General features: G+C 37.5%; 1 protein-coding gene across 1 annotated transcript in view; it reads right to left on the bottom strand.

Annotated features, from left to right (window-relative positions):
* The window catches only part of ASCC3 (activating signal cointegrator 1 complex subunit 3), a 315,102-nt gene that overhangs the window by 123,873 nt on the left and 178,960 nt on the right, over positions 1-12,269 (bottom strand). The window contains exons 16-17 of the mRNA XM_052645754.1: positions 8,034-8,153; positions 3,182-3,346 (exon numbers count right to left, since the gene is read on the bottom strand). Coding sequence (XP_052501714.1) covers positions 3,182-3,346; positions 8,034-8,153 — 285 coding nt within the window. The remainder of the gene's footprint in view (positions 1-3,181; positions 3,347-8,033; positions 8,154-12,269) is intronic.

The raw sequence follows: 12,269 nt of genomic DNA, 5'->3' as shown, positions 1-12,269 counted from the left end.
CTAAAAAGAATATTTAGCTAAAGAAGATCTTTAGAAGAAAAAAAAAATCAATAAAACCAGTTAATGAGGCCTACAATAGGTATCTAAAACAATGTTCAGCATAGCATTCTGGTTTTGGCTCATTTTCAGCATGGGCATATGGAAATCTATACCATTCTCTGACTTTAAGCTGATCATACATCACATAAAATTGATGGAGGGGTAACTAAAAAATATGTAACCTGAAGATTCTGGCAAAGATATCATAATATTGCTAGTAAGGGCATAGAGAAATTCAGAAAATCACAAAGAAAAAGATCAGAATAAAAACACAGTTGAAAAAAGGGTAGAGTTCCTGAAAGAGAGCTGCAAACAGGCTTAAGATGTAGTTTGCCAGCAACACACTACCAGGTGGACAAATGGACAAACAAGTGGACCTGAGCAGGTGATGAAAGCTGTAGAGAACTGAGGGAAATGCTGTGGGTTCAGGAACTAAGAGATCACAGTTGTGAGATAATATATGTTAAAAGACTTTGAAGAAACCTAAAGTGCTATATGGGGCTTCCCTGGCAGCTCAGACAAGAAAGAATCTGGCTGGAATGTAGGAGACTCAGGTTCGATTTCCACGTTGGGAAGATCCCCTGGAGAAGGGAATGGCAAACAACTCCAGCATTCTTGCCTGGAAAACTCATGGACAGAAGAGCCTGGAAGGCAACAGTCCATGGGATTGCATCAAGTCGGACACGACTGAGTGACTCACACTTTCAAAGTGACATATGGGCCTTCCCAGGTGGTGCAATGGTAATGAATCTACCTGCGAATGCAGGAGCTGCAGGAGATGCTCCTTCAATCCCTAGGTTGGGAAGATCCCCTGGAGAAGGTGATGCAATGCACTCCACTATTTTAACATGGAAAATCCAATGGACAGAGGAGCCTGCTGGGCTACAGTCCACCGGGTCACAAAGAGTCAGACATGACTGAATGATTGAGCACACACACACACACACACACACACACAAAGTGCTGTAGAAACACAAGATATAAATGTGGCAAGGGAGGAAAAGCTATTAAGCATACGAAACTGTTTTCTGAAACATGTTATATGCATAAGCAGATGTTCAGTTCAGTTCAGTTCAGTTGCTCAGTCGTGTCCGACTCTTTGCGACCCCATGAATCACAGCACGCCAGGCCTCCCTGTCCATCACCATCTCCCGGAGTTCACTCAGACTCACGTCCATCAAGTCAGTGACACCATCCAGCCATCTCATCCTCTGTTGTCCCCTTCTCCTCCTGCCCACAGTCCCTCCCAGCATCAGAGTCTTTTCCAATGAGTCAACTCTTTGCATGAGGTGGCCAAAGTACTGGAGTTTCAGCTTTAGCATCATTCCTTCCAAAGAAATCCCAGGACTGATCTCCTTTAGAATGGACAGGTTGGATCTCCTTGCCGTCCAAGGGACTCTCTAGAGTCTCCTCCAACAGCACAGTTCGAAAGCATCAATTCTTCGGCGCTCTGCCTTCTTCACAGTCCAACTCTCACATCCATACATGACCACAGGAAAAACCATAGCCTTGACTAGACGGACCTTTGTTGGCAAAGTAATGTCTCTGCTTTTGAATATACTGTCTAGGTTGGTCATAACTTTTCTTCCAAGGAGTAAGTGTCTTTTAATTTCATGGCTGCAGTCACCATCTGCAGTGATTTTGGAGCCCCCCAAAATAAAGTCTGACACTGTTTCCACTGTTTCCCCATCTATTTCCCATAAAGTGATGGGACCAGATGCCATGATCTTCGTTTTCTGAATGTTGAGTTTAAGCCAACTTTTCCACTCTCCTCTTTCACTTTCATCAAGAGGCTTTTTAGTTCCTCTTCGCTTTCTGCCATAAGGGTGGTGTCATCTGCATATCTGAGGTTATTGATATTTCTCCTGGCAATCTTGATTCCAGCTTGTGCTTCTTCCAGCCCAGCGTTTCTCATGATGTACTCTGCATAGAAGTTAAATAAGCAGGGTGACAATATACAGCCTTGACGTACTTCTTTTCCTATTTGGAACCAGTCTGTTGTTCCATGTCCAGTTCTAACTGTTGCTTCCTGACCTGCATACAGGTTTCTCAAGAGGCAGTTGAGCTGGTCTGGTATTCCCATCTCTTTCAGAATTTTCCACAGTTTATTGTGATCCACACAGTCAAAGGCTTTAAGTACAAAACATTTAACACGTACAAAACTGTCATACAGGCTTTCGTGTTCATTTTCTTGAAGAAATGTCACCTTAGTGATTTCTATTACTTTTTCATTTAAGAAACAATTTTAAGAACAAAATAAAAGTGAACATAGAAAATTCAAACTTTCTCTCTATCAAAAGAGCAATTAGTAAAATTTCACCTTGATCTACCTCCCTCCATTCAAATTTAAGTCCTCTCTTCACAGGTGATCACTGTTAAGTTTTACCACGTAGTAATACATGAAGGTACATGTGTGTGTGTTAGTCGCTCAGTCCTGTCTGACTCTGTGACCCCGTGGACTATATATAGCCCACCAGGCTCCTCTGTCCATGGGATTCTCTAGGGAAGAATACTGAAGTGGATTGCCATTTCCCTCTCCAATGAAGGTACATATATAGGTATATAAATACACATGAAGACAAGTATGTACTATTTAAACTGTAGATATTATGGTGGTACCCTACCTTACATAAGATTACATTAAAAGGCAACAGGCAAGGATACAACTGTGTAGTATAAATTACCTTTGAGTAATCTCTTAAACTGTCCAAATAGTACAGCTGAGTGCCCTAATATTTTTATTAGTTTTTATAATTCTTCTTGGTCAGTGTTTCTCAATAATTTATAATTAATTTTTCAACTTCTTATTCATGGACATCAATAAGCCAACAGCCCCCACTTTAAATCATTCAGGCATTCATTCACCAGGTCTAATATGCTCAATGGTTTTAGGCTTGGGTTCATCTACAGCTTGGGTTCATCTACTCACAGAACAGGATGGCAAGAAGGTCCTGAATATTTAAAGCCCTATTTTTTTTCCTTATTTTTACTGAGTGCATGTTGTTGAATTCCTAAAAGTTAAATGAATTTTGTTCCATTAGTAGCTTTTGTTTTTCCATAGTAATGTTATATTCTGAACTCCAGCAAGTATATACATTTAAAAACAGACATATTACTCTATTTGTTCCACTCAGTATAATACCTCAATAGTGTTGTATTTAATATAGTAGTGGCTAGCAGTTCTACCCAAATCAGTTGAGGAGAAATATCCAGTTCGCTCCTCAAAACGAATCATCCGAGCTTTGTCTAGTTTCCGTCCAACTTCAATGACCAACTGTTCTCGGTGCTTTGCTAATGTTGGGTCAATCTATAGGGAAAAAAAAAACCCACCAATACAACACTTGACTAATTGTTCAGACAATCATCATTTGCAAAGGTATATCAATTTATGGAAATTAAATGTTTCTATTGATGCTTTAGCATAAATTTTTATTACAATGTTAAAAGAATACATTTTTTAAAAGTTAAAACAATTAGAAAATATTTTATTTCATTAAATAAAGCTTTTAAAATTAATGAAAATTATCAATCTATATTATTTTCAGATAGTAAATTTTAGAATCTAAAATTTCTGTAGTTTTATAATCTTTAAGATTAATCAGGATTAGAAATTAGATATATGAAAAAAATCATTGTTTTCTCCCTCCCACACTAAAATAAATAAGAACTGTAAAATACCAAATCATAGTCCTGCTTTATCAGCTGTTTCAAGAAATGATAGTGAGAATGATTTCCTCTGCTGAAGTAAGGGTATACAAAAATAAATGAAAAGTCATCCTTTCAAAAGCATGGTTTTAGTGTTCTAACAATTTTCATAACCGTTGATGGGAAAACCACTTTGCAGTATTTTTCTAAGCAGAAAGGACATTAACACTAGATATTAACAAATGTTCTTATTACTAAGATATGTGTGTGTAAATATATGTATATAGACACATACACGCACACACACCAAGTCCTGAAGATTGCAGTCTGGCCACAAGCAATAAAGTGAAGTATGACCTTCTAAAGTGGGTGAGGGGAAGTATAAAATACTTCTGAAATCAATTTATGAGTTAATACTCCTACTATTTGTTCTAACAGATTTTTATAGCAACTTATTCATGCACCAAATATAGCTACAACAGATGAATAAATCAGAAAAAAATGAGGCAAAGGAAAATCAACTGTAGGGAAGTAAGGTGGAATCAAGAGTCATACTAGCAAATACAGAAAGTCTTTTTCTTTTTAAGTCTTTATTGAATTTGTTATATTGCTTGTGGGGTTTTCCTTTGTTTATTTGTTTTTAATGTTCTGGTTTTTCAGCCACGAGGCATGTGGAATCTTTGCTCCCAGACCTGGGATCAAACCTGTATCTCCTGCGCTGGAAGGCAAAGTCTCAACCATTGGACGACTGGGGGAGTCCCAAAAAAGTCTTAAATATTTTCTTTAAGTGACATACTACATGTTTCAGGTTTACCTTTATAAAACCATGTTATTAATCACATATTACTAAACCACTAAAAAGAATCAAAGTATTACATTATTTGTGTTAGTTCACATGAGTTTTATAGCTGTAAATCCTTCTTGAGTAATAAAAACACATAGGTCAGAAAACACATAGGTTGTGGTTGTTTCTAGAAAATCTAATGAGATGTCCATCTGTGACAGCATCTTGAGAGTGAGCCTGGTTTCTAAAAATCTATTCTGACTCCATGGCAGCTAGGATGGATGTAACTTTGCCTGTGGTTAGAAAACAAAAGAATTTACTGGGCTGCGGATCTTTTCCCAAGAACAGAAAATGATCGAGTACCAGGTAAGTGCGACATTAATGAGCCTACTTTCCCTTCCTGGGAAAACTGGAAAATATATGCATTTCAACCATATATGCTTTGTCATAGGTTGGGTTCTCAGGAAAACACTTGGGGATGAAAATTTACATGCAGGAAGTTTACTAGGGAGGCTCTTGGAACACTCGTAAGTCAGTGAAGGAGGCAAGGTGGGCAGAGGGAGTTGTTGAACAGAGGCATCAGCTGATCTTATAAGATGCTCTAGAGCTGGTAGTTGTTGTTTTGTTGCTCAGTTGTGTCTGACGCTTGCCACCCCATGGACTGTAGCCCACCAAGCTCCTCTGTCCACAGGATTTCCTGAGCAAGAATACTGGAGTGAGTTGTAATTTCCTTCTCCAGGGGATCTTCCTGATCCAGAGATCGGGCCCATGTCTCCTGCTTGGCAGGAGGGTTCTTTACCATTGAGCCACCAGGGATAGTCCTCAATGTTGTCCTGAGTGGAGGCAAGGAAGCCTTTGTATTCTGAAATCAACCAGTAATTGCTTTAGGCTGCCCCAGGAGGGGACATAACATTGGTTAGAGTAGCTCCCTTTGGCCAGAGGAAATTCCCAATAGGTTTCACACCTGCAATAGGCAGCTGTCTCCTAGCAGCTGGGAGAAGTACCTCGGTACTGCAGGGAGATTTGGGTGGAACACCACAATCTCTCTCTCCACATAATGACATAATGGCCAGATACTTACTACACATACTACTCTCCCCTTTTTGCCCAATTCAACTATCCTAAACATTTTACCTGGAGAAGGCGATGGCACCCTACTCCAGTACTCTTGCCTGGAAAATCTCATGGATGGAGGAGCCTGGTGGGCTGCAGTCCACGGGGTTGCAAAGAGTTGGATATGATGGAGCGACTTCACTTTTCACTTTCATGCATTAGAGACGGAAATGGCAACCCACTCCAGTGTTCTTGCCTGGAGAATCCCAGGGATGGGGGAGCCTGGTGGGCTGCCATCTATGGGGTCGCACAGAGTCAGACACGACTGAAGCAACTTAGCAGTAGCGGTGATGCTATCTATTAACTTAGGAACAAGAACTTAGAAGGACTTGATAAGAGGAACATACTGTATATAACATCACCCTATTATTGAAAGTGGTCTATAATTTCCTCATGTCTGATTTATTCCAAAAACTAAATTCAAAAAATATAGTTAAAAAAATCATAGCAAAATACTAATATCAAATGGAAACTCACCTGAACACTAAATTGATTAACAACAAAAAGATCACTAGTATCAGTAGAAAAGAGGTATAAAGAAAGTAAAATAATTACAGGGGATAAAATTAATTTTCCTTCAGTTCAGTTCATTCAGTCATTTCCGACTCTTTGCAACCCCATGGGCTGCAGCACGCCAGGCCTCCCCGTTTATCACCAACTCTCAGAGCCTGCTCAAACTCATGTCCGTTGAGTTGGTGATGCCATCCAACCATCTCATCCTCTGTCGTCCCCTTCTCCTCCTGCCTTCAATCTTTCCCAGCATAAGGGTCTTTTCAAATGAGTCAGTTCTTTGCATCAGGTGGCCAAAGTATTGGAGTTTAAGCTTCAGCATCAGTCTTTCCAATGAATATTCAGGACTGATTTCCTTTAGGATCGACTGCTTGGATCGCCTTACAGTCCAAGGGACTCTCAAGAGTCTTCTTCAACACCACAGTTCAAAAGCATCAATTCTTCGGCTCTCAGCTCACATCCATATATGACTACTGGAAAAACCACAGCTTTGACTAGACAGACCATTGTTGGCAAAGTAGTGTCTCTGCTTATCAAAATGCTGTCTATGTTGGTCATAATTTTCCTTCCAAAGAGCAAGCATCTTTTAATTCCATGGCTGCAGTCACCATCTGCAGTGATTTTCAGTTCAGTTCAGTCACTCAGTCATGTCCGACTCTTTGTGAGCCTATGAATCACAGCACGCCAGGCCTCCCTGTCCATCACCAGCTCCCGGAGTTCACTCAGATTCACGTCCATCAAGTCAGTGATGCCATCCAGCCATCTCATCCTCTGTCGTCCCCTTCTCCTCCTGCCCCAAATCCCTCCCAGCATCAGAGTCTTTTCCAATGAGTCAACTCTTTGCATGAGGTGGCCAAAGTACTAGAGTTTCAGCTTTAGCATCATTCCTTCCAAAGAAATCCCAGGGCTGATCTCCTTCAGAATGGACTGGTTGGATCTCCTTGCAGTCCAAGGGACTCTCAAGAGTCTTCTCCAACACCACAGTTCAAAAGCATCAATTCTTCGGTGCTCAGCCTTCTTCACAGTCCAACTCTCACATCCATACATGACTACTGGAAAAACCATAGCCTTGACTAGATGGACCTTAGTCGGCAAAGTAATGTCTCTGCTTTTGAATATGCTATCTAGGTTGGTCATAACTTTTCTTCCAAGGAGTAAGCGTCTTTTAATTTCATGGCTGCAGTCAAAATAAAGTCTGACACTATTTCCATTGTCTTCCCATCTATTTGCCATGAAGTGGTGGGAACAAATGTCATATTCTGTTTTCTGAATGTTGAACTTTAAGCTGACTTTTTCACTCTCCTCTTTCACCTTCATCAAGAGGTTCTTTAGTTCTTCTTCACTTTCCTCCATAAGGGTGGTGTCATCTGCATATCTGAGGTAACTGATATTTCTCCCGGCAATCTTGATTCCAGCTTGTGCTTCATCCAGTCCAGCGTTTCTCATGATGTACTCTGCATAGAAGTTAAATAAGCAAAGTGACAATATACAGCCTTGATGTACTCTTTTCCCGATTTGGAACCAGTCTGTTGTTCCATGTCCAGTTCTAACTGTTGCATCCTGACCTGCATACAGATTTCTCAAGAGGCAGGCCAGGTGGTTTGGTATTCCTATCTCTTTCAGAATTTTCCACAGTTTATTGTGATCCAAACAAAGGCTTTGGCATAGTTAATAAAGCAGAAGTAGATGTTTTTCTGGAACTCTCTTGCTTTTTTGATGATCCAATGGATGTTAGCAATTTGATATCTGGTTCCTCTGCCTTTTCTAAATCCAGCTTGAACATTAGTATTGTCTAAAAAAAGATTAAAGCTCTGTTTTTCTTAGTTACCTAACTCTTTTCAGATGAGGCAGAAGTAGCAAATATTTATCCTCATACCATGAAAGGATTATAGAACTAAAAAGGAGGTCTGACTTTCTCTTTTTAATAAATGAGTTTTTTTACCTGATAAGCCTTGTGGCTGATGCCATATACTAATGGATTTGCTCTCATCCGTACATAAAGATAAGTGTAGCTTATCCACTTCACCGCTTCTTCCACATTAGTAACTGTTCCCAGAGCTATCTGCAAATCAAAAATATAACAAAAATTAAACTAATGCATTAAAGTTGAATATAAACATTGCATCAAGGACCTTTTGTCAAAAGCTAAGTTTTTAAAATGCATCACTATGATGTATTTAAAAGAAAGTAAACATAATAATTGGCCATGACATTTCTCCAATTAATTAAAAATCAGCCCTGCTTCATTTGAGAACAGTACATTAGATATGCTACCTGCCAAAACTGACCTTACTTACTATTATTGCATTGGATTATTTTTCCTGTTTGATGTTAATTTTATATAGTATTAAAAACATTTTTGTATTCGTTAATTCTTCTTGTTTCTTTTAAATCTTGGCTTCATTTAATGTGACAACATTATTGATAGTTTTAAATGTAACTGTACCACAAGTAAAACATAATATTGATGGTTTTATCCCTCTTTATTGTGATTTTGTATACTGTCATCACCAAAATAACAAAGGGTATAACACTAATTTTTTTTCCTCTAATGATTCCCATTTGCAGCACAGCCAGTATAAATATATAATATAAATACAATGATAAATGCAATAATTTTGGCACAAATATTTTATTGGGATATATACATATTAATAACATATATACCTCAAAATTCATACAAGAACAGGGGATGGTTTTAATCTTTTTATTGGTAAACTTATGGAAAAATTAGTTATTTATAAATTTGAATTATCATAAACACTGGGTATTTCTTTAGATTATATTTTGAAATTTTTAACATTGCATTTTAATATAACTTTATAATATGGTAATTTAATGAAACCAAAGTTAATCATTTTAAAACAATGATAACATATAAAATCTGTTTAATAAAAAGAATTGCTAGAAAATGATCTTAACACAGAACTGCAGTGAAAAACGTTCTTAAAAATACATTTTTTTAGCCACTGGATCTATAGGTAGTCATTTTGCTTCTATTTAGAGTGTTCATTTTAATTAACAAATTTATGCCACTTCAGATTTGAATTTTTCCTGAATTTGTAGCTGAAAAAGTTTTTACATCATAATACTTTAATCAAAGGATACCTGACGGTCTCCACCCTAAATAACCAAATTTTAGGAGACAAGAAGGAAAAATAAATCCTGTTATTTTAGTATAAAATATTAAAGAAAATATAAACATTAATGTTTGCTTTATTCTCATATTATAATTTACATTCTGCATAATTAATTTTGTAACATAAGTATGTGTAGGCTTAACTATATTTAGTTGGAGATGACATATAGCAATTTGTCATATTTGAATATCATACTATTCATCCTTAAATAAATGACCAAAACTAAATAAATGACAAGGCAGATGCTGACTATCTTTTTAAAAAATTACACTATCTTGATATATGTCAGAGAAAGACAATACTGTATGATCTCCTTTATATACAGAATCTAAAAACACCAAATTCATAAAACGAAGAGCAGAATGGTGGTAGCCAGGAGTTGAGGGGTAAGGAAAATGAGGAGATGTTGGTTAAAGGGTACAAATTTTCAGGCACATGAGTACGCTCTGGGGATCTAATGTATAGCATCATGACTATAGGTAATCCTATTGTATTCTATATTTGAAAGTTGATATGAGAGTAGAGCTTTAGTGCTCTCATCATAACAACAGACAAAATGGTCATTACATGAGGTGAAGGATGTGTTTACTAACTTTGTTGTGGTAAACATTTCACAAATACATATGTGTGTCAAATTATTGTACTGTATAACCTTAAACTTACAATGTCATGTCACTTATAACTCCATAAAGCTGGAAAGAATAAATAAATTTACATTACATATTTACAAATGACTAAAACTGACCACAGTATAAGTAAACATATACATTTACTAAAATGTGAACTGTAAGACTTTCTACAAAACAAAGTGTAATAAGAATTAAAATTTATTTAAGGAGTGAGTTCTACAAGACTTCCTAAATATTTACAAACATCACAGTTAAACATTTTCCAGTCTGCTTAGGCAAAGGAAACTAGTTGGATAATATGGCGAGACATCCGATAGCGTTCTCCATTTTTAATTCTATTATTTGAGTTGGACTGTATCAATTCCCTTATGATTTATAGATATTTAAAAATAACATAACTCCTGAGTAGAAAATTTTATAAAAAATAAAATAAGCTTCCTATTACTTTCAAAATCAGACAGTAAATTAACAATAATTGGTAATTAGCTGTTGCTGGGCACTGATAAGAATAAAGGAAAAGACCAAGTAGGTAGCAAAACCTGGATCAAGTAATATAAGTCTTTCAAATGTTCACCAAAAAGGAAAAGACTACTCAGAAAAACAAATGTAAATTTACGATGGTACATCATACTGTGAGATTAATCCTTGAATGCCACCTAGTGACAACAATAAAAATTTAGTTGCAAATATTTGTGGTCTCCTAGTAGCTACTTGGTGAAGGCAATGGCACCCCACTCCAGTACTCTTGCCTGGAAAATCCATGGACAGAGGAGCCTGGTAGGCTGCAGTCCATGAGGTTGCTAAGAGTTGGACACGACTGAGCGACTTCACTTTCACTTTTCACTTTCATGCACTGGGGAAGGAAATGACAACCCGCTCCAGTGTTCTTGCCTGGAGATCCGAGGGATGGGGAAGCCTGGTGGGCTGCTGTCTATGGGGTCGTACAGAGTCGGACACGACTGAAGTGACTTAGCAGCAGCAGCAGCAGTAGCTACTTAGCATAGGAGGCTTATATAGAACAAGTTATTTTCATAGTGTCTCTCTGAAATTTATTCATTCATCCCAATAATCATACAAGAAGCCAGTAAGTCAAGTGCAATGGATATGGCAATAAATATAGCATGGTGCCTCATCTTAAGAAGTTCTGTAGTCCCTTAGGTGAGATACATGTAACCAATTAAGATGACATCTATGAAACCATTATCCAGTGCCTAGGACACAATATGTATTCAAAAATGCTTTTAAAGGAAAACACCTAACATGTATAACTTATAAAAGTGCCATTAGTATACAGCGTAACAGAGCTTTAAGTGCTAAGTAAAAGAGGAAAAAAATAATCTATTTCAACTTTGGTAATTTAGAAGGCTCAAAGTGTCATTTTGTATCTGATTTATCTACTTAAACTTTAGTCATTATAGTTATCTTATTTGTATGTGCTTTTTAAAAAGCTAGTTGAAATCAAATAAAACTAAACAAGCAAATGTAATAATCATATTTATATAAATACATATGCATAAATAAATCCCTCTAGTATATGTATGCAAACAACATTTATACCACTATTCATTTATTTATTCCACTGAAATTTGTATGGGTAGCAAGTACAATCGGGGCTGAGCATAAAGGAACTATGAAGTAATATAAGTGGTATAATCTTGTACTGAATAAGAACTTGGCACAGGTGTTTGTTAACTTTTCACAACAATCTAGCGATACTATTCCTAATTTAAACATGGGAAGACGAGTGCTGTACACGTGAAGCAAACAGACTGAGAGCCTATCTAGAGCAGAAGAGCTGTACTGGCAAGTAACCAGAGTCAGAACTGGGAGGATGTCAGGCTGCTGAGGCCATAAATCCAAAGTGCTTGTATTATACCCTGAGGAGATGGACAGAGCATGATAGACAGAAGAGCCTGAGGGGTCTAGAGTCCACGCGGTCACAAAAAGTCAGACACGACTGTGCACGCATATGTACATGCGCTGCTGTGTAGATGCGAGCAACTCTGTACAAAGAAGGTACATACAGTTACAGAAAGATGAATACATTTTAAAGTGTGGACCACAGGGCACTGGCACAGAACACGTACCCAGTCATGTCTGCTGAATAAATTTCCATAAGCCTCAAACATGCTTCAGTGTTCCTAACAGAGCAGAGGGAAATGGTACATATAGGGCTGGAACTTCTGACCTTTTGGCATTAGTTAGCATTAGGGAGTCAGTCCGATTAGGGATCAAATAGCAAAGATGCCTCATAAAATGTTTGCATTAAAATGACTGCTTGATAGAATACTTTCTCCAGTCATTCTAAACTAGTGTTATCAAGGATAGCATTCTGGGCAACATTCCTAATCTAACATGACCTTGGTGTTGATCATTGTTGCTATACAGTCTGGCAAAATTTTTGGGAAT

This window comes from Budorcas taxicolor, chromosome 9 (genome assembly GCF_023091745.1).
Source record: "Budorcas taxicolor isolate Tak-1 chromosome 9, Takin1.1, whole genome shotgun sequence".
Taxonomy (NCBI): domain Eukaryota; kingdom Metazoa; phylum Chordata; class Mammalia; order Artiodactyla; family Bovidae; genus Budorcas; species Budorcas taxicolor.
This window is presented reverse-complemented; position numbering and strand designations above follow the sequence as displayed.